General features: G+C 57.2%; 5 protein-coding genes across 5 annotated transcripts; 2 read left to right on the top strand and 3 right to left on the bottom strand.

Annotated features, from left to right (window-relative positions):
• Positions 1–1,784: 1,784 nt before the first annotated feature.
• LTHEOB_12849 (Eukaryotic translation initiation factor subunit EIF) lies at positions 1,785–6,543 on the bottom strand (the record flags this gene model as incomplete). The annotated part of the gene is made up of 4 exons (XM_035509761.1): positions 1,785–1,917; positions 1,970–5,160; positions 5,299–5,769; positions 5,929–6,543. 4 exons carry the CDS (start codon positions 6,541–6,543, stop codon positions 1,785–1,787), a joined length of 4,410 nt encoding a protein of 1,469 aa, XP_035363773.1.
• Positions 6,544–11,609: 5,066 nt separating this feature from the next.
• LTHEOB_12850 (Homeobox domain-containing protein) lies at positions 11,610–12,340 on the bottom strand (the record flags this gene model as incomplete). Its single annotated transcript, XM_035509763.1, has 2 exons — positions 11,610–11,751; positions 11,847–12,340. 2 exons carry the CDS (start codon positions 12,338–12,340, stop codon positions 11,610–11,612), a joined length of 636 nt encoding a protein of 211 aa, XP_035363774.1.
• A 3,151-nt stretch (positions 12,341–15,491) lies between these two features.
• LTHEOB_12851 (THO complex subunit THOC1) lies at positions 15,492–17,800 on the bottom strand (the record flags this gene model as incomplete). The annotated part of the gene is made up of 7 exons (XM_035509764.1): positions 15,492–15,855; positions 15,907–16,220; positions 16,289–16,456; positions 16,509–17,210; positions 17,265–17,383; positions 17,438–17,516; positions 17,576–17,800. 7 exons carry the CDS (start codon positions 17,798–17,800, stop codon positions 15,492–15,494), a joined length of 1,971 nt encoding a protein of 656 aa, XP_035363775.1.
• Positions 17,801–18,297: 497 nt separating this feature from the next.
• On the top strand, positions 18,298–19,329 carry LTHEOB_12852 (Replication fork protection component Swi3; the record flags this gene model as incomplete). The annotated part of the gene is made up of 3 exons (XM_035509765.1): positions 18,298–18,530; positions 18,586–18,664; positions 18,715–19,329. The coding sequence occupies 3 exons, from the start codon at positions 18,298–18,300 to the stop codon at positions 19,327–19,329; spliced, it is 927 nt and encodes a 308-aa protein (XP_035363776.1).
• A 662-nt stretch (positions 19,330–19,991) lies between these two features.
• Positions 19,992–24,119, top strand: LTHEOB_12853 (Helicase; the record flags this gene model as incomplete). Its single annotated transcript, XM_035509766.1, has 5 exons — positions 19,992–22,715; positions 22,769–23,008; positions 23,086–23,310; positions 23,383–23,562; positions 23,619–24,119. The coding sequence occupies 5 exons, from the start codon at positions 19,992–19,994 to the stop codon at positions 24,117–24,119; spliced, it is 3,870 nt and encodes a 1,289-aa protein (XP_035363777.1).
• Positions 24,120–24,179: the final 60 nt, after the last annotated feature.

Genomic DNA, 24,179 nt, shown 5'->3' on the forward strand with positions numbered 1-24,179 from the left:
TGGCATTACACAGCATCATGGTGTACGTCGTGCAAGACCTCAATCAATTTCTCAGACCTGCAGCAGCATGCAGATCGCGCAAATCTGGAAGTCTAGACCCCATAACTCTTCAAATCTTCATGTTATACCTCAGGAAAGGCCCAAATCGATTCTTCTGATGTTGTAAAAAGGATGGTTGAGTTGAAAGTTGCACGCATACATTTCCTTTTTTTTTCTGTTCATAACTCGATTGCGTATTTACGTCCACACATTTCTATTACAATACAGAAACGACCTTGTACTTGTGTTGTGCACCTGACCACTTGAACTTTGCTTTAATCTTCTTCACTCACACGAATTATGCACAAACGTTCTTGGAGATCCAACTGCAATCGCCACGAGAGCGCCACGATCCTCCCGCGATCGCCCAATCATTGCGTAAGTCTCCGCCTGCCCCGCCCCCCACACATAACAGAAGATCGCGAGGGCCAACGGGTATGCAGTGAGGGACAGGATCACCAGGTGTCAGATGCTGAGAAAAACCCAGTACCTTGGGCGCGGGTGTGCAGCAACAATAAAAAGAAATGTGGGAATGATGGTTACTGCTACTAAGCGGAAGGACCATTTATTAAGAAAAGGGCATCGAAACATTTGATTTGGCATTAATAAGATCATCGCATCCGGCGCATATTACCGCCCAAGCTTCTTTTTATCGTTTAGCGACGGATAATATATGATTACTATAGCACCCCGCTTCCTCTTCCTCCCGAATAAATGGTAGGCTAGTGGTAGCGCGCGCACGCGCAAGTATCTTTGATGTGCATTGCGTAGCGAGAAAGTGAGATGATATACCCATCAGCAAATCGTATTCTACCTACGTCACTTCACATGAGCTACGTGAATTCACGTCAATTAAGCTGCACTACATCTCGTTTTTTTAAACCTTGTATGATTATTTGCGGTCTCTTGTGTACAGAGTAAAGAGGGCAATAAGGAGGAAAGGAAAATAGGAGAAATCGCAGAGCACCTGCAGAAGCAGCAGCGGTAGCGGTAGGAGAAGAGAAAACCAGCCCGGCCGCTCCGTCATTCGTCCGTTCCATTTTCCCAACCCGTTCATACGTCGCGATCATCAAGCCAGTCCTGCCTCCTTTTTTGTGCGGTTGATCGTCACAACGTTCCGCTGCCTTCCTCCACGAGCCCGCACGAAGGAAAAGAAAAAGCCTTGTTGTTCCCGAGCAAGCAACGCTTGACGCGAAGGCCACGAAAGAAACCGACCCGACGCAAAGCTGGCTTAGACAGCCCGGGCCGCACAATACCTAGCAATATTGACAGCCGAACCAAAAAAGCGAGCGAAGCCACGAGTCCATATCCCAGGGTAAGATGCCAATCGAGGATGTCTGTTTGACCGGCTAGCAACGAAAAGGGTCCTCCAACCTCTCTTTCCGCTGATCATACTCGCAAAAGAAATCATTAGGGAAAAGGAAAATGCCGTCAACGCCGTGGGGTAATGTCCCCGCCATACATGAACGTTCATCGCGCGAGAGAAAAGCAGAGAAGCAATGGGAATTGGAGAAAACACGACAGCCCTTTCTTTTTGCCCAAACCCTGCCCGAAACCCGAAGAAATGGAGAAGAACTTTTGTCTTAAGACAGCCCACGAAGAGACCCATGCGAAAATGCAGCCCGTTCAGATGCGCAAGCAAGCCGAAGTCTATGCAACTGATGTAGAAAACGGTCGAACCGAGAAGATCCGAAGAGGAAGAGCCACGGTCGTGGAAAGCGGATGCCGTAGGATGTGAAAGGAATCTATGACTCGGTCGCCGGTGCCCCGGCACCTTCCTTCTTCTCGCCGCCGGTCGTGGCTGGCTGGACCTTGCTTGGCTCGGGAGAGGCAGCCTCGTGGCCGCCGTCATCTCCACCCTCAAGAGCTGCTAGCGCACTGCAACAAAGTTAGTTTTTCTGTATGTAAAAGAGTAGTCAAAGAATCTTACCTGAACGAGTTCGTATGCGTAGGCTGGGTCTCTTTCTCCTTAACAGGCGGGGTTCCGGTGCGGGAAGAGTTGCCAGAGTCGTCGCCGGTTCTGTTCAAACCACCGCCAGGGCCGAGGTTCCTGCGGCCGCTGCCGCTACGACCGGCGAACAGCGAGGAAGGTCCGAAAGTGCCAGGACCAGAACTCGAAGTGCGACCAGAGGCGTTCTTGGACAGCTTCCTGAGGTCGTCCATGCCGAGAGTGTTGTGCTTGTAGTCCGGAGGGGGCATCATGCCACCGCCAGAAAAGGAGCGGGCATCGCCACGGCCGAGAGGCGGACGTCCACCACGAGGCGGGTTGCGTGCCTTCTCGAGCTCGGCTTGCTGCTGAGCAGCAAGAGCCTCCTCGTGAATCTCCTGGATGGTCTTGGGGCCCTTGGCGTCGTCCTTCGACTTCCAGCCAGACCTCTTCAAATCGACAAGATCAAGCAGCATGAAGTGCATACGGCTGGGAAGAGCGGGCAAGTCCTTGACCTTTTCGATGCGCTCAAAGTAGGCGCGGATCATCTGGGCACCAGCCTCGCTAGTCTCCATGGTGGCACCGACGGTTCTAAGTAGCTTGACCAAAGACTCGATGTTGGACTCGTCGGGGACACCCTCGAAGTTTAGCAGTCTCATGACACACTCGTGCATGATGCGGACAGTGAGCATGCCAAGCTTGTAGAGCTCACCAATGAACTGAATGAGACCAAGACCACGTCTCTTCGCAGCAGCAGCAACGTAGTACTCGTCGCTGAGCATGGCCGCTTCCTCGCTCTCGCCTTCCTTCTTCATAGGCAGGTTGGCCTCCCAACCCCGCTCGAAGTCTTCTTGACAGCGGTTGAGCAGGTACTTGCGGAAAAGGTTGCCACCGACGACGGGATTGTCGTTCTTGTCGCGCACCTTCTCGTCCTTGATGGCCGGAGACATGGTCTCAAGCATGCGCTTACAGAACTTAGCGTACATCGAGGCCCAGTGAGCCTCGTCGCAAGCCTTCTCGAAGGTGAGCTGGATGACTTGGCGCAGCGTCCTGCCATCGGTCTCGTTCTCGGACTGCTTGGCGATCTCGAGGATCTGATCCGCAATTCTGTCGAACTTCTCGGGAGTCATCTTGTTGAGGGCCGCCTTGACCTTTCTTTGCACAACGTCCGGAGTAAGGTTGCCAGCGGCGACGGCGGGCTGAGCAGGCTGCGTGAGACTCGTCGGAACCCAGCCAGTAGTCGACTTAACCAGGGGCGCAACCTCAACGCCGGCGGTAAGGGGCATGTTCTTCTCCTCATCCCTCTTCGAGGCGTTGCCACGACGGCTCTGGTTCTTGCGACCGCTGCCAGAGCGAGATGAGTTGCCAGCGGCAGGAGCATAAGACGATGCGGAACGACCGCCAATACCTGGGGCCATGGGGAAACTGCCCGGGCGAGCACTAAAGCTTGCCATAGGGTTGGCGGAGGAACTACGAGAAGTCAAGGAATTGGAGATCTCGAAGCGCTGCTTGGAAGTGGTGCCAGGAGGCAAGGTGCGGGAGTTCAGTGCGAAGTTGCCAATAGATCCTCCGACAAGTGGCATGGTGCGAGAGCCGCGGCTGCCCAGATTCGAAGGAGTGCGAGCAGATCCAGGGCGGGCAGAATCGCCGCCGTCGCCGACGGTCTCCCTGACCCTGTTGTCCCAATCAACAGAAGGCTTCTCCTTGAAGACCTCCTGGAACTGCAGCAAGAAGTCTTTGTCGTACTTGAAGCCCTTGCCACCGCGGCCCTGGTTGAGTGCAGGGTTTGGCGACTTGATGCCCTCGGGATATCTGAGGTCGTCGTTTTGCACTCTCAGGAAGCGGGCAGACTTGAGGGACTGCATACCAGGAGTGGGCGCCGGAGGCTCAACAGGCTTACGGGTCTCAAGTTTAAGAGCAGCAGGCTTGGGCTTAGCAGCAGCCGCCTTCGAAGCGGGCTGCGCAGGCGGGGGCATGGCGTCTGAAGCAGCGGGCTCGGCTTCCGCAGCAGCGGCACCAGGTCCAAACGTCGGCTTCTTGAGCGAAGCAAACAGCTTAGCAGCCTCGGCCTTGTCCTCCTCGGACTGCTCCTTCTTCTCGCCGCGCTCCTTCGCGAGCTCGCGCTCTTCTGCCTCACGTTCGAGGCGCTTCATCTCCTCATCAGCCTTGGCAGCAGCCTCTGCGGCCTTAGCCTCAGCTTCCTCCTTGTCGCGCTTCCTCTTTTCTTGGAAGGCCTTTTCGCGCTCTTCTTCCTCGCGCTCAGCGGCCTCCATCTCGGCAATTTCGCGTTCGAGGCGCTCGTCCTCCTCCTTGCGAAGGCGCTCTGCCTCTTCTTCCTTGGCCTTCTTGGCGGCTTCTTCTTCAGCCTCCTTGGCCTTCTTCTCTTCCTCCTCCTTGGCCTTCTTCTCGGCCTCTTCCTTGGCCTTCTTCTCAGCCTCTTCCTTCGCAGCGGCTTCGGCAGCTTCACGCTCCTTCGCCGCCTTCTCCTCGGCTTCGGCCTTATCCTTGGCTGCTTGTGCTTCTGCCGCCTCCTTCTCTTCTTTCTCCTTCTTCTCCTTGGTCAGCCTCTCCTCTTCCTCCTTCCTGCGTCTCTCCTCAGCAAGCTGCTTCTGGAACTGCTCCTGGAATTCCGCCTTCTTCTCCTCGGCGGTCTTCTGTGTAGTGCTATCTGTCCGGCCATGCTGAGAGTTGGCGCTAGGAGCACGTGGAGGAGGGGTAGGAGTGGAAGAAACGACAATAGGGGATTTAGAAGGCCCGGGAGCCGGCGAAGAAGACTTCTTCTCAAATGTCACGACCTCACCATCAGGGTTCTTGATGACGATTCCCTTGCTCTTAGTCCTCGCGGGTATCGTAAAGTTCGAAGAAGAAGGTGCGGGGCTGCTAGAGCTCTGGGTAGGGGTGTGTGAGACGTGGCTAGCGGCAGCCATCGACGGCGTCTGAGGGTTTGCCATGGTAGAAGGGGGGCGTTCGGAAACCTGCGAGTTTGTGCGCGACATGCTCTGCGCATGAGGCGCGCCATACTGACCTGGAATGAACGGCTGCGCGGCATGGGGCGCGTGGTTCATGGGGCGAGGGCTCGGAGGAGCACCAGTCTGGTAGGGCATGGTGGCATGCATGTAGGGAGCGGGTTGGTAGTAAGGATTGAACTGAGTCGGATCAAGATGCTGAGGCTGCATCCCGTAGAAGCCCTGGGCCTTGAGTTCTGTTAGAAAGTCTTCGAAACCGCCGCTTTTTGGCGCAATATTTGGAATAGAAGAAAGTTGGGTGTTGAACGTGTGTTGGAGATCAGCCGAAGAAACAGCTGAGAGTGGTGGAGAGGCTGATTTTGAAACAAGGTGCGACTTTTGGCGGCTAGTCGTTGAAGTTTCGACTTGCCCGGGAGCGTTGACAGGGGTAGGAGATTTGCTGTTTACATTTGGCTGGAACTGATGCGGGTATCCAGGGTACCCGGCGTGCGGCATTTGCGGTTGGTTGGCAAATTGTGCCTGCTGGTGCATCGTGGCCGGAGTCATAGCCGGGCTGCGGTTCTGGCGGTAGGGTGAACCCATGGGACCACCCTGACCCTGGAACTGACCCGGCATAGGACCGCGCATTTGGTTGAGGGGTTGGCGGAACTGTGGGCCCGGAGAGGGCGCGTTGTATCCTCCATTGTACCCTCTGCCGCGACCTGCCTGGGGCACGAAGTTGCGGTTCATGGCTGGGTTGCTCATATCGCTGTGTGCAGATTGCGAAGACTCGCGGCGCAAGTGTTGAGCTTGCGGCATGGGCGGTGGGCCTTGTGGGGGCATGGAAACGGGGCGGCCCTATCAAAAGCATTGAAATCCGTTAGTGTGAATGAACAACAGCATGGGGTCATAACACATTGCACTGCTGGGCAGGAGAGCGAGAGAGGTGAATGCAAGTGATGAAAATGAACAAGCGGGCTTTGACAAAGTAACACAAGTGAAGTGAGGTGAGCGTACCGATTGGCCACCATTTTCGCCGCCCATGGAGCCGAAGCTCAAGCTGTTGCCTTGGCCCTGCAGACTAGCAGGCGGGCGTCCGCCACTCGCCGGCGGCTGCGGGATCGGTGAAGGCGAGGTGGCCGGGGAGGTGATACGCGGGTTAGGTGTGCTGTTTTGCGGCGCCTGGGGAACGCTGTTCGCGATGGCAGGCGAGCCGCCTGCGTTCATAGAACCGAAGCTGATATTGGGGCGGTTGTTTGAGCCGTTGGCCATGGGGCCAGAGGTGCCGGCGGCGCTGATGGTCATGGAAGAAGGCTTGCGTCCGTGGGCAGGAGCTCCATTGGCGATCGGCGCGGGACCGACGGCCGGAACGGCGGGCTGGATCTGACTTTTGCCGTTCACAGAGCCCGTCTTTCCATGCTGTGCAGAGCCCACCGCCACCTGGGGAGTGCTAGAAGCGATCGCGGGAGGCGAAGCGGACTTCTTTGTCGCAGCACTGGCGTACGACTTGGCGGCGGGCTGAGCGGCGCCAGCGACAGAGGGCGACGTCGTTCCGGTGGATTGGTTGGAAGCGGCGTTGGCGGTCTGCGCGGCGTTCGTCGTGGGGTTCGTCGCGGGGCTAGAGCTGCTCATTTATCCGTTTGCTGGAGGGTTGAGGCGGGCGAGCGGACGAGTGCGATTAAGCGGAGGCGACGGGAAGAGGACTCGGACGATGGCGCGCGAATGTCAAACTCGACGGCCGGGTATTACGAGAGGTCGCTCGGAGCGGAGAGGCGGGCGGGAAAAGGAAACGCTCGACAAAAACCAGCACAGGCGAAGTGAAGGGCGAGGTGTCGTCGGTGCACACCTGCGGCTCGGAAGACACGACGACCGGTGAAGGTGTCGTGGGCGGGTGCTCGCGTCGGATGACGGGGCAGACAAGTTCCAGAGGAGACTCTGCGAAACTGTCAGATGCGGCCGTGGACTGCTTGCGCAGAGGGGCCGGCTTTTCTCGGGTGGGAGGTGTTGGTTGATGGATGATGATGAAAGGGTGTGCGCTGGGCGAGGCACTGGGAAGTTTTTTGATCGGGCTTGGCACAAACCACAGGGGCCGTCTCCGTCGCCCAACACCACCCGCCAGCGCGCAGCCAGCCAATTTCCACCGCACACAAACCGCGCTGAATCAGACGTGGGCCAGCTGCACCGCCCAGCCCGCGCCCCTCCGCGCAGCGCACAGCGCACGGCGGGCGTCACGGGTGCTGCCTGCCAATCGATGCGCCCCGGGCGTGCTACATCATCGCGCGCACAGCACTCGCCCCAAGGATACGGCCCAGCGCGCGTTGCACAGCACGCATTACTGGCGCGTCAGCCCTCAGCCTTGCCGGCACGCATCCAATCCTCTGCGCGGCGGTCCAGCCGCAGCATCGGCCGCGCCAGCAGCGCAGCTCGCCGCCTCCAGCGCGTACAGTCGCGAGCGCGCGCGCGGTGTGGGCTTTTCGAGGCCGTCAGTGCGCCGGCCAGCGGCCCTCTCTCGCCTGACGGCGGCGACCGGCGGCGGGCGGCCAAGCGAAACAAAGCTTGCCCACCACCAAGTTTGTTGCTTCTGCCATGCTCCCGTCGAGCATCACCCGGCCAATCCGTCGCTCAACCGTCGCAATCGAGCTGCCGTCTCCGCAGCGAGCCCAATGCGTTCCGTCACGCCCTTGGTGCGGTTCGCCCTGTGGTCCCCCAACCATCGCCACCGTTGGCCACTAACTCGAACGGGCCACTGAGAAGGAGCTTGGGCTTCGGCGGCCTTCCTGCGCTATCTCCGTCGGACCTCTGCCCCATCTTCCCTCGTGAGAATTCCTGTCGCGCAACGCCGCCAGCCACGATGACGCTCGTGAGTCACAGCAGCGCGACGCGCAAGTAACTAAGCCCCGGGCCAGCAAAGCAGTCATGACGCCAAGACTCCGGAAAGTTGTATGATGAACGGTCCTTTCCAAGGCATCCACAACGTTATACTTCCGTGACTCACGTCGTATTTTGGTATCGGAACAACAGCGAGTGTAGGCGCAGGTTCAGCGGGGTTCCTCTTCTATCATTAGTTTTGTTTGTCGTCAGCGGAAGTCATCCAGGACCTCGCGCGGAATGCCGGCCAGTACTTCGCCATTCCCCCACAACGGCAGGGCGACCCCTCTCCAGATGGCAGGTCGGGCCCAGCCGGAGCTGCCCCTCCCTCGAGCGGCTTCCATGTACGTCCTGCCAGCTTGCCACAAATTCCAGCGCTTTGCGATGCTGCTGTCGGCAGAAGGGCTCCTCAGTTGCCCTTCCCGCTTCTCCGGCGGATAATGTCGTCGAGCGTGGGCGTTGCGGAATGTGATAGCGAGGCCCGCATATCAGGGCCCACGGAAAGCCAGCCCGGTCGCAAGATGCAAGTAATCGTCCTATAGGCAAGGCGCCCTGTCGATATCAGGAGCTGCCCTTCGCGTCTTGATGCCTGATTGACGAGGCCTCGTCACCACTCACTGAGGTTGCAAGGCATGTGCACTAGTCATGTCAAAGTCTTGGCGAGGCCGCCGTGCAACGACTACGCCTGCGGCTAACGACCGGTTGCAAGACAACGGCGCTGCCGCCGAAGTGGATTCAAGGTTGCCGGACCAGCTGGCAATTTTGACGCCTAGCGGCATTGCCGAGTTGAAATGACGGCATAGTGGTTGGATTCGGCCGTCTACTGGTCTTTTCGAGACCTGGTTGTTGTTTGACTTGGTAGTTTCTGGAAGTTTGCCTGCTTGTGCGCGACGTGATTTCTAACTGGTGGGCGGTGTTCAGCCGCAGTCTTCCACGCACCTTCTCGAACAGCGGCGACGGACACGCCCCCGACGTGCCCTCCAAAACAAGTAAATGGCCCTACTGAATAGTTCTTCAAGCTGGTCAATTAACACCAGCCCTACTAGTTCGCTAAGATCTACAGCCCTAGACAGCCTTGTCACTTGCCGCCCGTGCCTGAATTTAGCTGACGCAGCGCCACACGCTTATTCACTGGCAAGAGTTAGCCCCCTCAGATAGATACACCCGCCGGGGGTCACCGCCTGATCCTGGGTGTCGGACCTTGTCTGAGCTTGTGGAGAATCACGTTTGATTTCTACCCTTGATGATCTGCTTGATGCCAAGGGTTGAGGCAAAGTTCAGGATCCCCTTTTCAAAGCCTGCTCCACTAGCTATGCACGTCGCCACCCTTAGACTCAATCTTGTTGAGCTTACGGCCGGGTTCCTCCTCATCACACTCTGGTTTTTTGGTTGGTTGAAGGTGAAAATCACTCATGTAGAGGTGTTTGAGGCACAACCACCGTCCTGCCTCCGCCCCTGAACAGGTTTCACGATTTCGAATATGCTCCAGTTACTAATCTCTCCTTCCTCTGCCATGAAGCAACAGACCACGAAGGTCTAGACTCCTGAGTATCCAAATTCAAGCTGCATAATCCAAGATTTTTGGTTCATGCACACCCGGTTGAGGGTGTCTGAGAGGGCGTGATGAGTGGAAATCCAATGTCGAGCTAAGGGTGGCACGCCGTTGATGGAGCCACAGTATGTCCAGTCTTTCATAGGGATTCAATTCCGGTAACGAGCAGGGGTGGGGATAGTCACTTATGCCAAAAGAATAGTTTGCCGATGTGCATTTCGACAACAGTGATCTGTGTTAAGACACTATTGAGTTATACAGCTTGTAGCTACAAAGGAAATTCGCAACCCAAAAGAAATGGAGATCCAGTCCAGCCTCCCTACAAAACACCCAGAAATCAAACGCAGTTCGAAAACACGAGAATTCAATCCGAAAAAGGAATTTCGAAGGCGGCGCCTTCGTGTGACGCACCGCGCCATTACAATAAGGATAGTGTTGCCACACACACACGAAAAGAAGAGAATTGGAGAAATAGGCAGATTCCTCGGAACCAAAAAGAAAAGAAAAAGAAAGAGTAAGAGTAACACAGACTAAAGTTTTGAATCTTGGTACAAGGCGCAGGAAAAGTGCTGAAAGAAAATAAAAATAGAAAGAGCAAAACTGCAGCCTGAGTAAATTTGAGAACTCGAAATTCAAAGAAAAGATGTAACAAGAGGGAATGCATGTAGAAGCATGCCGTCCCAATGAGCAGGTATGTCTGTTCGCCTGCTATCTGTATGAAGGTAAAGGTGTCTTGTAGGGGAAGAGTTAGGTTTTCATAACCAAACAAACCTTCTACCTCGCCGAGATCTCCGCGGGTAAGAAGTCCTCCAGAAATTGCTTTTGTGGAAACATCGAAACTGTGTGAGACTCAACAGAGTGTAGTCTCGATGATAGAGGGCCAAGGAAATTCGTTCCTCGAATCCATATATTTTGAAGACGACCCGTTCTTGACCTTTGACCAGCAGTGGTGCTGGGTGTAGTCAACAGATTCGCCAAAGAAATTCGTACGTCTGATCCATGCTGTCCCAGATCGTTCTTAGGACCTTTGTTTTGCAATATGCGTATTCGCTTCGTGGCTGTGTTGTGTGATGGCCACGTTAATGGGAAAAGAGCCTCAAGGCCCCTTTAATATTGGGGCGGCAATTGCACACCCGATCCACTGCTTTCGGTTTGCTGGTTGGAGCCCTCAACTTCGCTGAAGACAGGCGCCGGTTGGTATTGATCGCTCTGACCGCCTTGAGCCTGACCGTATGGACCGTTGTAGCTCGGAGAGTGACTGAACGTGGTGACGTTGTGTGGCGCGCTCATCAGAGGCGACTGGTTGTACGCGCCTGGCGTAGAAAGCGGAGAGCCTTGATAGTTAGGGAAAGTGGCAGACTGTGGATTTGATGAGCCAGGGGTTCGGCTGGCTTGATAGTGAGCGCTGTGCTGGGACAGTTCAATGCGGCGAGGCACACTGCTGGAAAAAGAACGCATGCGCTGTTGTGCCCCCGACTGGAAACCGGGAATGTGCGAGTCTAACAGTTGTCAATAATTGCTATCCGGTCACCGACTCAATTTCTACTCACAAGAATAGCCCAAGCCGTACGGAACGCTTGATCCTGGCAGACTGGTGCTTGGGAGGTTCGGCATGCGCTGTTCGCCCATGCTAGTGTTCTCAACACTCTGGCTCGGCTGAATGTTCGACTGGCTGAGTGTGCCGTCGTTGCTGTATGACATGCTCGTTCTCAACGGAGAGCAAAGAGATTCAGCCCTGGTACGGGCCACACGATCATGCAACTGCAGCCGCGGAACCTGGGAGTACTGCGGAAAGGGTGCAGGTGAAGGAACTGCGCCAACGAAAGGATTCGGTCGGCGTGGGCTGCCCTCCATGGATTGCGAATAAGCGAAAGGGTTCGGCTCACCGGTTGCCGAGACTGGAGAGGAGGTGTCTGTGGCAGACTGCGGAGGAGTGAACGAATAGCCCCCGAACGGTGGGGGAACACCAGCTGGCGACATCTGTGGTCCCTCAGGGTAACGACGAATGCTATCCAAGCTCAAAGGCCGAACCATGTTGCCTTCGGGAAAGCTGGGTGAAAAGTTCGTGGCAGGCGAAGCCATGGGTGTTCCAACACCATGACCGGCCGTACCGAAAGGAGAATGTAGTGCCTGGGTCATATCGAAATCATCGGGAAGGGCTCTTGACCTCATCATACGCTCGCGATCATCGCTCGTCAAACGCTTGAGCTTAGCTCTCCTGCAGAACCCGTCGTAATCAGCAACCTTTCGGAGCCATTTCAAATAATCATCGGTGCCTCTACCTGTTCTGGAACCACACTTGCACCTGGCGTGGGCTCAATCCGGGAATCTCTCTGGCCAGGCGCTCCCGGTGCGCAGCGTCCGGATGCGCCTGTCTGGCAAACTCGCTCATCAAGAATCGAGTTTGGTTGTGCGTAAGCCTGGTGGGAAGATGATCAGCACAAGTTCAGTGGTGTAGAAGATAAGACTACCGCTCCCGCCGCCGCCGGGCGTGCGGCTTTCCACAGAGACCTACCTGAACCTCTTCATCTTTCGTTTCTGTGCCCGCAGCTCTGCTGCAGTCATCGGCTTGGAGTCGTCGCCTTCATCAGCGCTTGCGGAGAGGGCTGCGTCATTATCGCCCTCTCTTTGGTCCTTTTCACCCTCCGGAGAGGGAGGTGTCAGCCTCGAAACTGGGCTGGCGGGGGCCGAGCCACCATAAGTCACATTCGGCAAAGACCTCTGCGGCGACTCCTCCAGATTGCTGATGGTGATGCGCTCTCTCTGAGGCTGCGGAGATGCAATGGGGTGGTCGGAAGCAGCGGATTGCTGGGTGGCGGAATGGTGTGGCTGGCTCAACATGTAGGGAAAGCTCTTGTGAGTGCGCAGCGGCGGGCGCTTTGGAGTGTCAAGAGAAAGTCCAGATACCTCGGAATAGTGCAGGCCCATGGTCCCGTCGTTGGCGTCTCCTGGTTTCGTCCTTTGGCTGTGCCACTCAGACTCAGCGTGAGTCGCGGTGTACGCAGACATTCGCGGCGAGCTGGGTGGTGAGAGCGGAACGGAAGGGATTCCGTCAACCATTGGCAGATCGTGACTGGGACTCGGACTGGAGAAGACGTATGGAAATTGAGCTTGAACGTGGCTGGACGCGGAAGCTTGCGGTCAGTCAAGGCAGCTTGGGAGGGCCAAACAAAGAACGGGCTACGTACAAGCTGTCTCGATGCAGGATGCCGGGGTGCTCGAGATCGAATGACCAGCGAGCAAGGATGGCAGGCGGGAGCGGCTACAGGCGTCCTGAGCGACCCTTGCAAGTCGCAGGTTTCGTGCAGTGTGCCCCGAGGCGTGCGCTGTTGCAAGCCTTTGCAGAGACCTGGGCTTTGCAGGCGAAAAGCAAGAAAAGATAACCCAATGCGGGGTACGCTTCTGGAAAGACGACTTTTGCTGCGGGCGTTGGTGCAACTTCAACGCGGCCAGCACAGCTCGAGACGGATACCTTCCTTTGCACGGCGGGCGTCCTCGGCGCGGCGGGCCTGTGGTTTGTGGGATTACTCCGCTGGCGTCTGCTTGGGGGTGGAGGGCCCGATTTCCGTTTCGGCGGGCAAGATGAAGCGAGCTTCCCTGCAAGCAGCACGCAGCGCGGTCAAGGCCTTCGCGGCAACGGTGTCAAGTTGACAGGCCGGTGGAGGATTGAGTTTGACGTAGCTCTGCCCCGGCAGTGGGCGTGCAAAGGCGTATTGGCGGCGACTAGATATCTGCGATGGTAAATGGCGCGGCGCACGGCGGCTGGGCCAGGGTCCACACAGGCAGAGTCTGACAGGCACGAGGATACATCAGCGCTTAGCCAACGCGGCAAGGAGGGCGAGGCCATACCAGAACAAACGGCAGGTGGGCGTGGAGGCCGGGTAAATCGAGGGCGTGAAGAATCGAAAAGCGAAGCAACGATCGGACGGGCTCGCGCCAACAACAGGGCAAAAAACGAAAGCAACAAGCGAAAGAGCAAGAAGCTGAGGTTACACGGCGCAGGGCATCACTGGAAGACCGTCAGCAGGCAGCTTGGTAAAAAAGTTGGGCGCACGCAGAGCGGTACCTCGGGACGAACTCCTAGGGGAAAAGAGAGGTGACGCATCAGCGGACCCGCGAATGCTAGGCTTTTGGAACAAACGGGAGGCCAAGCATCTCGCCGTCGACGAGCAGGAGGGACCGACTACACGGCTCGCTCCAGGACGGACAGGGAGCCAGACGGGTTGCGCCGAAGAGCACAGGTGATCCGTGGCGTGCAGCGCAGGCCTGGACGGAGCGGCAGGCTCATTGGCCTGAGCGAGCTCGGGAGCCTCGAGGACCCGCCGCGGTGAGGCAGGGCTCGGCAACGCTTGTTGCGGGGTCTCTGGCCGGCGGGCATGGCAGCTCCAGCTGGGAAGCATCCATGATCCGGGCGGCTGTTCCTGGCCTGCCTGATTCGGGCCCGCCCTCGGTACACGCCTCTAGTCAGGGCGGGTCGCCAGCACCGGCAGCGCGCGAGGGAGATTGCGTCAGGAACAAGAAAAACGTGCATCAGCCCTGAAGCCTCGCGCTGCATGAATGTCCGCCTCCTCATCTGCGTGTGCGGTGGAGAGCTCGATTGCCGACCTGGGCTGGCCGCCCGCCCCCCGGCTGATGCGCACGCACGATCGTTGACTGGAGCGAGCATGCCACGCCAGGCTAGACTTGCCGTCGCCGCCGGTACATCATGTACTAGCGGCTCACAGATCTCGACGTAGAGATCTCGCGTTTAGGGCACTCCCGGGCCGCCACGGCCACCGCGCGGCGAGCCGACTCTCCAGACGCAGGCCGCCAGCGTGGGCGGACGTCGACGAGCGGGCCTACTCGCGCCCGGTGGACACGAGCGTCATCTCGCGCTTAGAGCAGTCGACGAGGGCGCGCTGCGGGCACTGACTTGGCGGCGCCGCGCTGTCGCCACAGGACAGGGGCGAGCAGAGCATGGCGGCAGGCGCCCCGGGGCCGGCGGAGGCGTCTGGGGGCGCGTTCTGCTCGACCTACGCGCGAGAGCCGGCGACACGGCGGCGAGCGTTGCGGAGGGCTGGTGCGCGTGTGTCTGGGCCTGTACCTGGGCGGGTGCCTGGTCGTGCGCCCCGGCTCCCCCGGCCCGGGCGGCGGGCATTGAAAGGCCAACGGCCAGGCCTGGGAGACAGTGGTGGTTTCGCGGCGGACGGGCGTGTTGCTGAAGCGGGACGGGGACAGCGTGGACAGCAGCGAGCTCGCGCAGGGCGACGCGGGCCGAGCGAACGAGCAGCCTCGCCTGATCCGGCGCGCTGGCGACTCGCCGGCGGCAGGATGGAAATGAAGGAGCCTCTTCTCCGCCGACGGAAATTATTCTAGGGTTCAGTCGCCCGTGGCGCGGCGGTTTGATGTGCTCCAGGGTCGGCTCGCTTGTGGTGGAGGAGTAGTGATTCAGAAAAACGCGGGCATGTTTCATGCTCGGAGACGTGCAGACGAACAGTGCCGGGCGCCCCGCTGACGCAGCGCCGCGCCCGTAATCAGCGAGGCGGCAGCAGCAGCAGCAGCAGAGCAGTAACGGCCGCAGGGCCTAGGGGCTGGAGGAGCGGCGGCGGCGTCGGCAGCATGCATTGTACCAGCCGTGCCGCCGTTGCGCGTGGCCACCGCTGCCGTACGCAGACCACATGCCAGCTGCAACGCACGCGCGCGGTGAGCTCGCTGCCCGTCGGGGGCGCGCTGCCTGCCCGCCGCCAGACGCCAGACGCCGCCTGCCGCCAAGCCAGGACCGCCGGCCCTCTGGCCCCCCCAACCTCCAACTCGCTCTCGTCCGCGTCCGCGTGTGCAGGTGGCGGTCGCAAAACGTATCACAGCCGCTGCCCGCACGCACCGTTGGCAAGCAGCGGCGTGGATCGCCCCAGACGGCCGCGGCGCCACGATCTCTTTCTAGCAGCGCTGCGCACTGGGCTGAGACACCAACGCGCTGGTGCAAACGACACCACCGACTGGCCCAGCAATCTCGTCTCTTGCGCAAACCCGGGCTGTCATAGCGTCGCCCCCATGTCATAAGATCGCAGTCCGTATCGCTCACCACCCGGGATCGACGTTCTATGAGCATCATTTCGGCAGAATGCGCCGCCGTGCCTGCATGCCTGAGGCGATCGCCAGCGCTCTTGGCCTTGTTTCTACCTCACCGTGTTGTCACTTGACTGCCTTGCTGCTCGGCCCGTTGTTCCTCCTGCATCTGCACCTGCGATGCCGCTTCCGCCACGGACCCGTCAACCTTGCCCTCCGCCGTCTCGGTCGCCGTCCGCTCGTCTTTGCCCGCGTCGTCGCCGCCTTCGGGCTCGAACAGCGCCTGGAGCTGCCTGCCGTCGTCGATCTTGTCGAATAAGCTTAGCCTGTCCTTGGATGCAATGCGGAGCGCCCTCCACGTTTTGCTTGCTTTAGCCTCCTGCAACCTGTGCTTATCCTCGTCCGTCATGGCCATCTCCAAATCTAATTCGTCCTCCTGTATTCCCCTGTGCAGCGATTCGGCCGTGGGGATAGTGTACCTGCATTTGGTTAGCTACGCTCCGAATGCTTCCCTTGCCCGCACAGCGTACCTGGACGACTCCTTCAGCCCCTGCAGCCCACTGCTCGCCGCCGCATCAGAGAGAAATGACAGGTTCAACGACCCCAGCGCGGCCGACTTGAGCCGCTTGTTCGTGCACGCACGCTGTGCTCCTGTCTTGGCCTCCTGGAACTCGCTGGGAGAAACAGGCGGCTGTGCGATTGGTGGACAGCTCTCCATCTTCCAACGGACCCAGTTTTTGTCGCGAGAGAGGACCGTGTCCACCATCCGGTAATAGAATTTGCCGTCCGGGAGAAGCTGGAGATAAGTCGTGATCGCTGTCCTGGTCTTTGATGCCCATTCGGCCTATGCCTTGCGTCAGAGCGCCAGATCGGATCCCTGTGCTCGGGATGCGCAAACTAAGATCTACTTACATCTGCAGCACTTAGAGTGTAAGTGTATTGAACAGCTCGATTCGGATTGTTCACGGCCGACAACCATTTTTGGGTCTTCTCCTTCGACTTCTCTGTCAATGATAGTAGGAAATCAAGGAGGACCAGCGCCTGCACCAGGATGTGCCTCTGGAATGCCAAATCGCTCAGCTGAGTAGTCGGTTAGCAATTTCGCCAATTTGAATTTCGGCACAGCACAAACCTCTAGCTCGAACAGGTCTCGGCTCGTTAGGTATTTTGGGTTATAGGGGCTTGCGAACTCCTCCTCGGCGTCGTCGTGCTTTCGCTTTACCCCTCGGCCATCTTCGACACCAGCACTCTCGTCTCTTCTCTCCGCCCTGCCCTCGGGCTTGCTTTCGTTTTTAGGCCCTTCCTTGTCGTCGCTCTTATCCTGTTTCTTCGTCGGCATGACTTTCGGGACATCCTTGAATTTGGCAATGGTATGTTCGATCCCATTCTTGAATTCAGTAAGGTACTCGTCCGAGAACAGCTTCGGCGGATTGGAGAAAGCTTGTTGCAAGGTCCAGAAGATGGGATACAGCGGATCGGTGTCCAGTACTCGGCTATCCTTCTTCTGTTCCGCCTTGGCATCATCATCCGTAGGTGCGCTCTCAGTCGTAATTGATGGAACTTCCTGCTTTGAGTCGGGATCTAATTCCATCCCATCGGACTTTTCGTCCTTGGAAGATGCGGGTTCGTCGAACACCGTTGCATTTTCGACGTGAAACTCGCCGCGTGAGTTGACCGAGCTCTTGTCGCCAAGAGGGAATGTCTGAAACAGGAAAATGAAGACGCGTCCGCAGAACACTGCGTCCTCCGCACGAGACAGCCGCCGGAGCAATTCGTTGCAGAATCGTAGCACGACTATACGCTTGCTGGCGCCTGAGTTTTGGAGAAAGTCACCCTGAATGAGGCATATAAGACCGGTTTCACGATGAGACTATTGGGGTGTACTTACGGCTACTAGGCGTTCCCTCCGAGATTCGAGGTAGTCGAAAACCCGCCTGCATCCATCAATGCTCTGACTGTCAAGCAGCTCTTCAGCAAGATAGAATATGAGCAAGCCGTCACACTGGTCTTTGACAGCGTCAGGTTAGCGTTCAGAAAAAGTGGATTTGGACAGGGACGTACTGCGCTCGCTGCATGTCAAGACTACGTCAAGGAGATTCCAGACTTGGACAAACGAAGGATCATCGATGGTGGTGGTCGCCTGTGGCTCGGTCAGTTTCGCCGTTGGTAGCAAGCAAAATGCATCAGATAGACGCGTACCACGAGGTGGTGCAAGAGATTCTTTGCGGCAATTTCTGCAACGGTGTTGTGAGACACCTGATTCTGGATATTTTCACTCAAGAGCAGCGATTCGCCGTCCAGTAGATCGGTGGCGGAGATCTGCGGCTCGATAGAATCGCTGGGCTTGACCTTTCGAGCCTTCTCAAGGAGCTCCTTGAACCGCCGGGTCACGGCCTCGACTGAGTCTACAGCAGGAAACGCCATGTTGCAGAGGATGGCGGCAGGTATGTCGTAATGGTCGGCGTCAACGTGATGGTGTTGCTGGCCCCGCAGCACGCTCGTCTGTCACGAGGTGACGTTGTGAGGCGAAGCGGCCTTCGGAGCCGGACAGGGATGGGATGAACCACGCGGCTGCGGAAAGCACCGCTAAACTGGATCCAGTAGCTAGATGGCGAGCGCAGAATATTGCACTGTTGGTGGAGTGCACGCGGTTGTCACAAGGTTCCGAGGTTGGCCGGTAGGTAGGGTTTGCCGCCAGGCATCTTCAATCAAGGTTGGTCAATCGGCGCTTTGCGCTAGCCGCTCCTTAAGCGAGCCCGACGCGTCTCCCAGTAGAGAGACGCGTTTCGCTCGGCGCGTCTGCGTTCCAACACATGTACGCCCGCTTGCAAGACCACTTGCGAGACTGATAACAGCTTTGCCGCCTTCATACACTCCCATTCGCGTCGAGCAGCTTCCCAAGTCACGAATTATCACCCAACATGACGTCGCCCGCAGCACAACCCCGCCCCGGCTCGGCAGCAAATGATGATCTCGACGACCTGTTCAATTATGACGCATCCATGGATGACATCTTCAACGAGATAGACACCAGCCGACCCAGCGGCGATCACTCAGGACAAGCGAGCAAACAGAACACGACGACTCTGGGCATTGACGAAGAAGTCACGGTCGCAAAGAAGAGGCAACCGATTGCGAAACTTGACGAAGCCCGGTCAGTCCCGTGCGAATTTCGCGTGAAGCAGAACCCTCGCTGATGAGGCACGCAGCCTGCTTTCTGCAGCCGGTATTCCGAGATTGCGCAGGATCTCCAAGGAAAAACTCAGGTTCAAAGGAAAAGGCCACGAGGTCAGACAATTTCTCCGGAATGAGCAGAGCTCGCTAACCCTTCACCCCAGTTTTCGGATGTTGCGCGTCTCCTGAACATGTACCAGCTGTGGCTCGATGACCTCTACCCGAGGGCAAAGTTTGCGGACGGACTGGCCATCACTGAGAAACTCGGACATAAGAAACGGATGCAAATTATGCGGAGGGAGTGGATCAACGAGGGAAAACCCAAGCGATCGGAGGAGATGGAGACGGGGCTTCAAGAAGGAGAACAGGAGGCTGAAGACACGGGCATGACCCGTGCGGATGACGAGCATCAGGAGACAGAGCCGCGGAGTGACGGTGAGCAACATCAGGCGATGGAAGCACAAACCACACACACGGATGCCGCGCCAAGCCAGTTCGCTGGGGAACCTGACGACGATGAGTTGGATGCCCTGCTGACGGAGGACGTCCCTGCCCCTACGGCGATGCCCGCAACTTCGAGTCAGAGAGCCGATGAACCCGACGAAGACGAACTGGATGCTCTATTTGCAGAAGAAATGAACGGAGCGCCGGGGAGCGCACCCATGAGCAGATCGGGACCGGGACCAGCATCAGATTATCGCAAATCACCTCGGGAGGAAAACAAGGATGATGAGTTCGCAGATGAGATGGAGGCCATGGAGGGGCTAGAGGATTGGTAGCTGCCGAGGCTGTTTCATCGCATGCATAGCGAGGCGTTAGGGGTCATTTCGGAAGTGGGAGAACGGGATATCCTGTCAAGAGATTGCGCGGCGGTGAACGAAGCGGTATGGCCACCGATACGCTGGCACTTAGCGAAATGCACGGCAGCAGGTGGCTGAACTTTAACCGTGAAGAATGTGAAGAACGCCTTGTGTGTCGTCAATTTTTATTTTAGGGAACGTGGCTTGTGTGTGTGCCTGCCGATCGGGCTATCTTCCGTCTGGAAGCAGCATACTGGCGCAATCACTGTGCACACGCCGCCTTCCGCGCGGGCCAGGCGCACTCTCGGCCCGTGTTGGTCACCCGGTCGGAAGTTGAAGGATTGTACCACGTTCAAGAGCCGCTGCACTAAGGCGCGCCTTCGTCTATAGCGGGCGAGTTATCGTGCCGGGCGCTAAAGCTTTTCCGACCGCGACACGGCAGTGTGTTTTGTGTCTCATGATTCGTGGTGGCCCTATCGACATGCGGGAGCGACTCGCGCAAGCGAGAAGGAGCCGCAGCTGCGCATGCGTCATGCTGGCAGCAGCGTTTGCCAGACACCGTGACCACGACGCGTCCAAGCCCACGCCGCCCGGCACCAACTCACCACCGCACGGCTTCTTCGCGTTCCACGCATAGCAACATGGAGGGCCTAACCCAGGCCTTCGAACGCGTCAGCCTTGCGGCCGACTCTGTTACGGCGAGCGATCCTGACTGGATTGACTCGATCCTGGAGGAGCAACGACCACGCAAACGCACGCGGCAAACCAAGGACGAGTTGAAGCAAGAACTAGAGAAAGAGTTCCTCACCCCTTCTACTGCATTCAACGCTCAATGGCTCAATGAGTTGCAGCAGAGATGGGATGCGCCAATCAACTATGCCGACCTTTTCGAGCTTGCTCCTACGCAGACGCGCACCATTATCCGCTTCACTCGCGAAGGCTTAGAGGGCCGTGTAACCGGCTATAAAGAGATTACTGTTCCTGCAAACAGCGCTACAGCTAAGAACTCGACATCCCTCCTCAGGAAACCCGCCAACAGAGCCGACTTCGTCCGTGGTGCTGCCGGCTTCTTTCCATTTGCACCCGGCGGCCTTGACGGCGTGGAAGCCGTAGCGGCGGCGGAAGACGAGTTCTTGCAAGCCCAGCAAACAGAAAGGACCAAGAAGCTCGGTGGACTGGACCGCGTCATAAATTTTGGCGTGGAAGGTGGCCTCCTCGAAGTCCCGCCGGGATTCGCTCGAGGGTTGGATTTCAAGAAGAAGGCAAGCACCGATGAGCAGAGTGCCGAGGAGGTTGAGAATGCCCTGGGGGAAGAGCCTGCCCCCGTTGGGTCAGTGGATGGTATTCCCACCGAAGATATCGACGGTGCTCAGCCGTCCACGGGCGACTCTGGTGATGAGGAGGATGAGAATGATGATGATATTGATTCCCTTCTGCCCGTTGAATTTCCTGCACTTGCTCCACGCGGAACCCTTACGCTCGCGAGCACACGGAGGGCTGCTAAAGAGTGGGCTCACATGGTTGATGTCAATCGGGACATTCCCAACTTTAGGGAGCTCGTACCCGACATGGCACGAGAATGGCCATTCGAACTGGATACTTTCCAGAAAGAAGCCGTGTATCATCTTGAGAATGGAGATTCAGTCTTCGTTGCAGCTCATACTTCAGCTGGCAAAACGGTGGTAGCCGAGTATGCCATCGCACTTGCAGCTAAGCACATGACAAAGGCAATATACACGTCTCCGATCAAGGCTCTCAGCAACCAGAAGTTCAGAGATTTCAGAAATGAATTCGAGGACGTTGGAATTCTCACAGGAGACGTCCAGATCCGCCCCGAGGCCAGCTGCCTGATTATGACAACTGAGATTCTTCGAAGCATGCTATACCGAGGAGCAGACCTTATCCGAGATGTCGAATTCGTCATCTTCGACGAGGTGCACTATGTCAACGACCTTGAGCGTGGCGTGGTGTGGGAAGAAGTCATCATCATGCTACCGGAGCACGTTACTCTCATTCTCCTCTCTGCGACAGTCCCGAACACGTACGAATTTGCGTCTTGGGTAGGCAGAACCAAGAAGAAGAACATCTACGTTATCTCAACACCGAAGCGTCCCGTGCCGCTGGAGCACTACTTGTGGTCCAACAAAGTTATGCACAAGATTGTGGACGCGGACAAGCACTTCATTGAAAAGGGATGGAAAGATGCCAATGACATCCTGTCGGGCAAGGACAAGGTCAAGGCAGCCAAGCCTGAGGAGTCTAATGCATCGCGAGGCGGGGCCAATCATAGAGGGCGTGGACAAGACCAGCGCGGCGGCAGGGGCGGTGCTCAACAGAGAGGAGGCGCCCAACAACGGGGAGGCGCCCAACAGCGCGGAAGAGGCGGTGCACCAGCACAACGCGGGCGGGGCAACATTGCTCGTACTGGGCGTGGCGGTGGGAGGACAACTGCTGCGCAGGACAGGAACATCTGGGTCCATCTCGTCCAGCACTTGCGCAAAGAGAACCTGCTGCCGGCCTGTATCTTTGTCTTCTCGAAGAAACGTTGCGAGGAAAATGCGGATGCGCTTGCAAACTTGGACTTCTGCACCGCTTCCGAGAAAAGCGCCATTCACATGGTCATCGAGAAGTCTATTGCCCGCCTTAAACCAGAGGACAGAGTACTCCCGCAGATTCGGAGGCTCCGCGAGCTGCTGAGCCGAGGGATCGCTGTCCACCATGGTGGCATGCTGCCCATTGTCAAGGAAGTGGTAGAGATACTCTTTGCCAAGACACTGGTCAAAATCCTGTTCGCCACAGAAACCTTTGCCATGGGTCTCAACCTTCCCACTAGGACGGTGGTCTTCTCCGGATTCCGAAAGCATGATGGCCGCCAATTCCGAGACCTTCTGCCGGGAGAGTATACCCAGATGGCCGGTCGGGCAGGCCGTAGAGGACTCGATGCCGTTGGCTCTGTCATCATTGTCGCACCAGGTGCCGAAGAAGCACCCCCGGCTGCTCGTTTGCGACAGATGATTCTCGGCGATCCAACAAAGCTCCGCTCACAATTTAGGCTTACATACAACATGATACTAAACCTTCTGAGAGTAGAGGCGCTGAAGATAGAAGAGATGATCAAGCGGAGTTTCAGCGAGAACGCCACACAAGCTCTTCTCCCCGAACACGAGAAGGCCGTCAAGCTGTCTGAAGCAGACCTCGAAAAAATCAAGCGAGAGCCATGTGAGATCTGCGACGTTGACCTCGAGCTTTGCCACGAGGCTTGCATGAAATATCAGCGCTTGACCAATGAGCTTCACCTCGCGCTGCTCGCCACCCCTGTTGGAAAACGCTTATTCGACGCTAGGCGTCTGGTAGTCTACAAGAAGGTGAGTAAAGCGAAACCTTTGACATGGATGGAGGACTAAAGACTCGTCGCAAGGACGGCATTCGCACCGCTGGCATGCTCCTGAGAGATGGCATCAGCAAGGGCCATGAGCCAACGGTGCAGGTACTCGAGATTAGTGCGAACGCGAAGCGTCAGCCAAGCGACCTGCTTCCGTACCTTTCAGAGTTTACGAAGTTCTTCGCGCCGCTGCCGCGCAATGCGTCCGACATGAGGCTCAAGGCAGCATCGGTCCCTCTGAGCGATGTAGAAAGCATCACAGTCGCACACATCAAGGTAAATCAGCCCTACCACTGCACCAACTTCATTCGCTCCATAAAAAACAGGAAAGGTAGCGTTAACATTCGCCCCAGATTGAACTAGCCGACGTGCTGAAGGGTGATCCAGAAGCACTTAAGCTAGCGAGTGATCAGCTCCAACCTCTGTGTGAATCCTGGAGCTTCGAAGACTGGGACGAGATAAACTTGTCGAAGTTCATCAAGGACATGACATATAGAGGTCTTCTCGACGAACGCAACAAGCAGGCTGGGCTTGCCCAAGGGCGAAAGTGCTTGAAATGTCCCAAGTTCCTACAGCACGTGAGTCAGCCCCAACTTTTCTGCCCTGTTCTGCAATGGCGATTGACGCCCTCTGACCGACTTTTCTTACAGTTTGCCATGGCGCACGATGAGTGGCTTATCAAGGAGAACATTGCGCAACTGCGTCAGCTTATGTCAGATCAGAACTTGCAGCTCCTTCCAGACTACGAGCAACGAATCTCAGTGCTGAAGGACCTCGGTTTCATTGATGAAAAGTCAAGAGTCGAGTTGAAGGGCAAAGTAGCTTGCGAGGTACCTCCACCCGGCGTCAAAGCGACTTCAAATTCTGAGCTAATTACACGTCCTAGATCCACTCTGCCGACGAACTAGTCCTCACGGAGCTGGTTCTGGAGAATGTACTCGCTGATTTTGAACCAGAGGAGATCGCAGCGCTGCTATCTGCCTTCGTCTTCCAAGAAAAGACGGACGTGGCGCCTACGCTAACGCCGAGACTAGAGCAAGGTCAAGCCAAGATCATCGAGATCTCGGAGAAGGTCAACCACATTCAGACGCTGCACCAAGTCATCCTTTCTTCTGAGGATTCGAACGACTTCGTTAGCCGGCCGCGTTTTGGCATGGTTGAGGTGGTGTACGAGTGGGCGCGCGGTATGTCCTTCAACCGCATCACAGACCTGACGGACGTCATGGAGGGCACCATTGTGCGTGTAATCACGCGCCTAGATGAGACGTGCAGAGAAGTCAAGAACGCGGCGCGCATCATTGGCGACCCGACGCTTTACACAAAGATGCAGACGTGTCAAGAGCTGATCAAGCGAGACATCTGCAATGCGGCAAGCTTGTACCTATAAGATTATGGCGGAATGGGGCAGTGTAGGTACATAGCAGATAGCTTAAAGCCAGAAGCAATG

Source organism: Lasiodiplodia theobromae (genome assembly GCF_012971845.1).
Source record: "Lasiodiplodia theobromae strain AM2As chromosome Unknown scaffold_78, whole genome shotgun sequence".
Classification (NCBI taxonomy): Eukaryota; Fungi; Ascomycota; class Dothideomycetes; order Botryosphaeriales; family Botryosphaeriaceae; genus Lasiodiplodia; species Lasiodiplodia theobromae.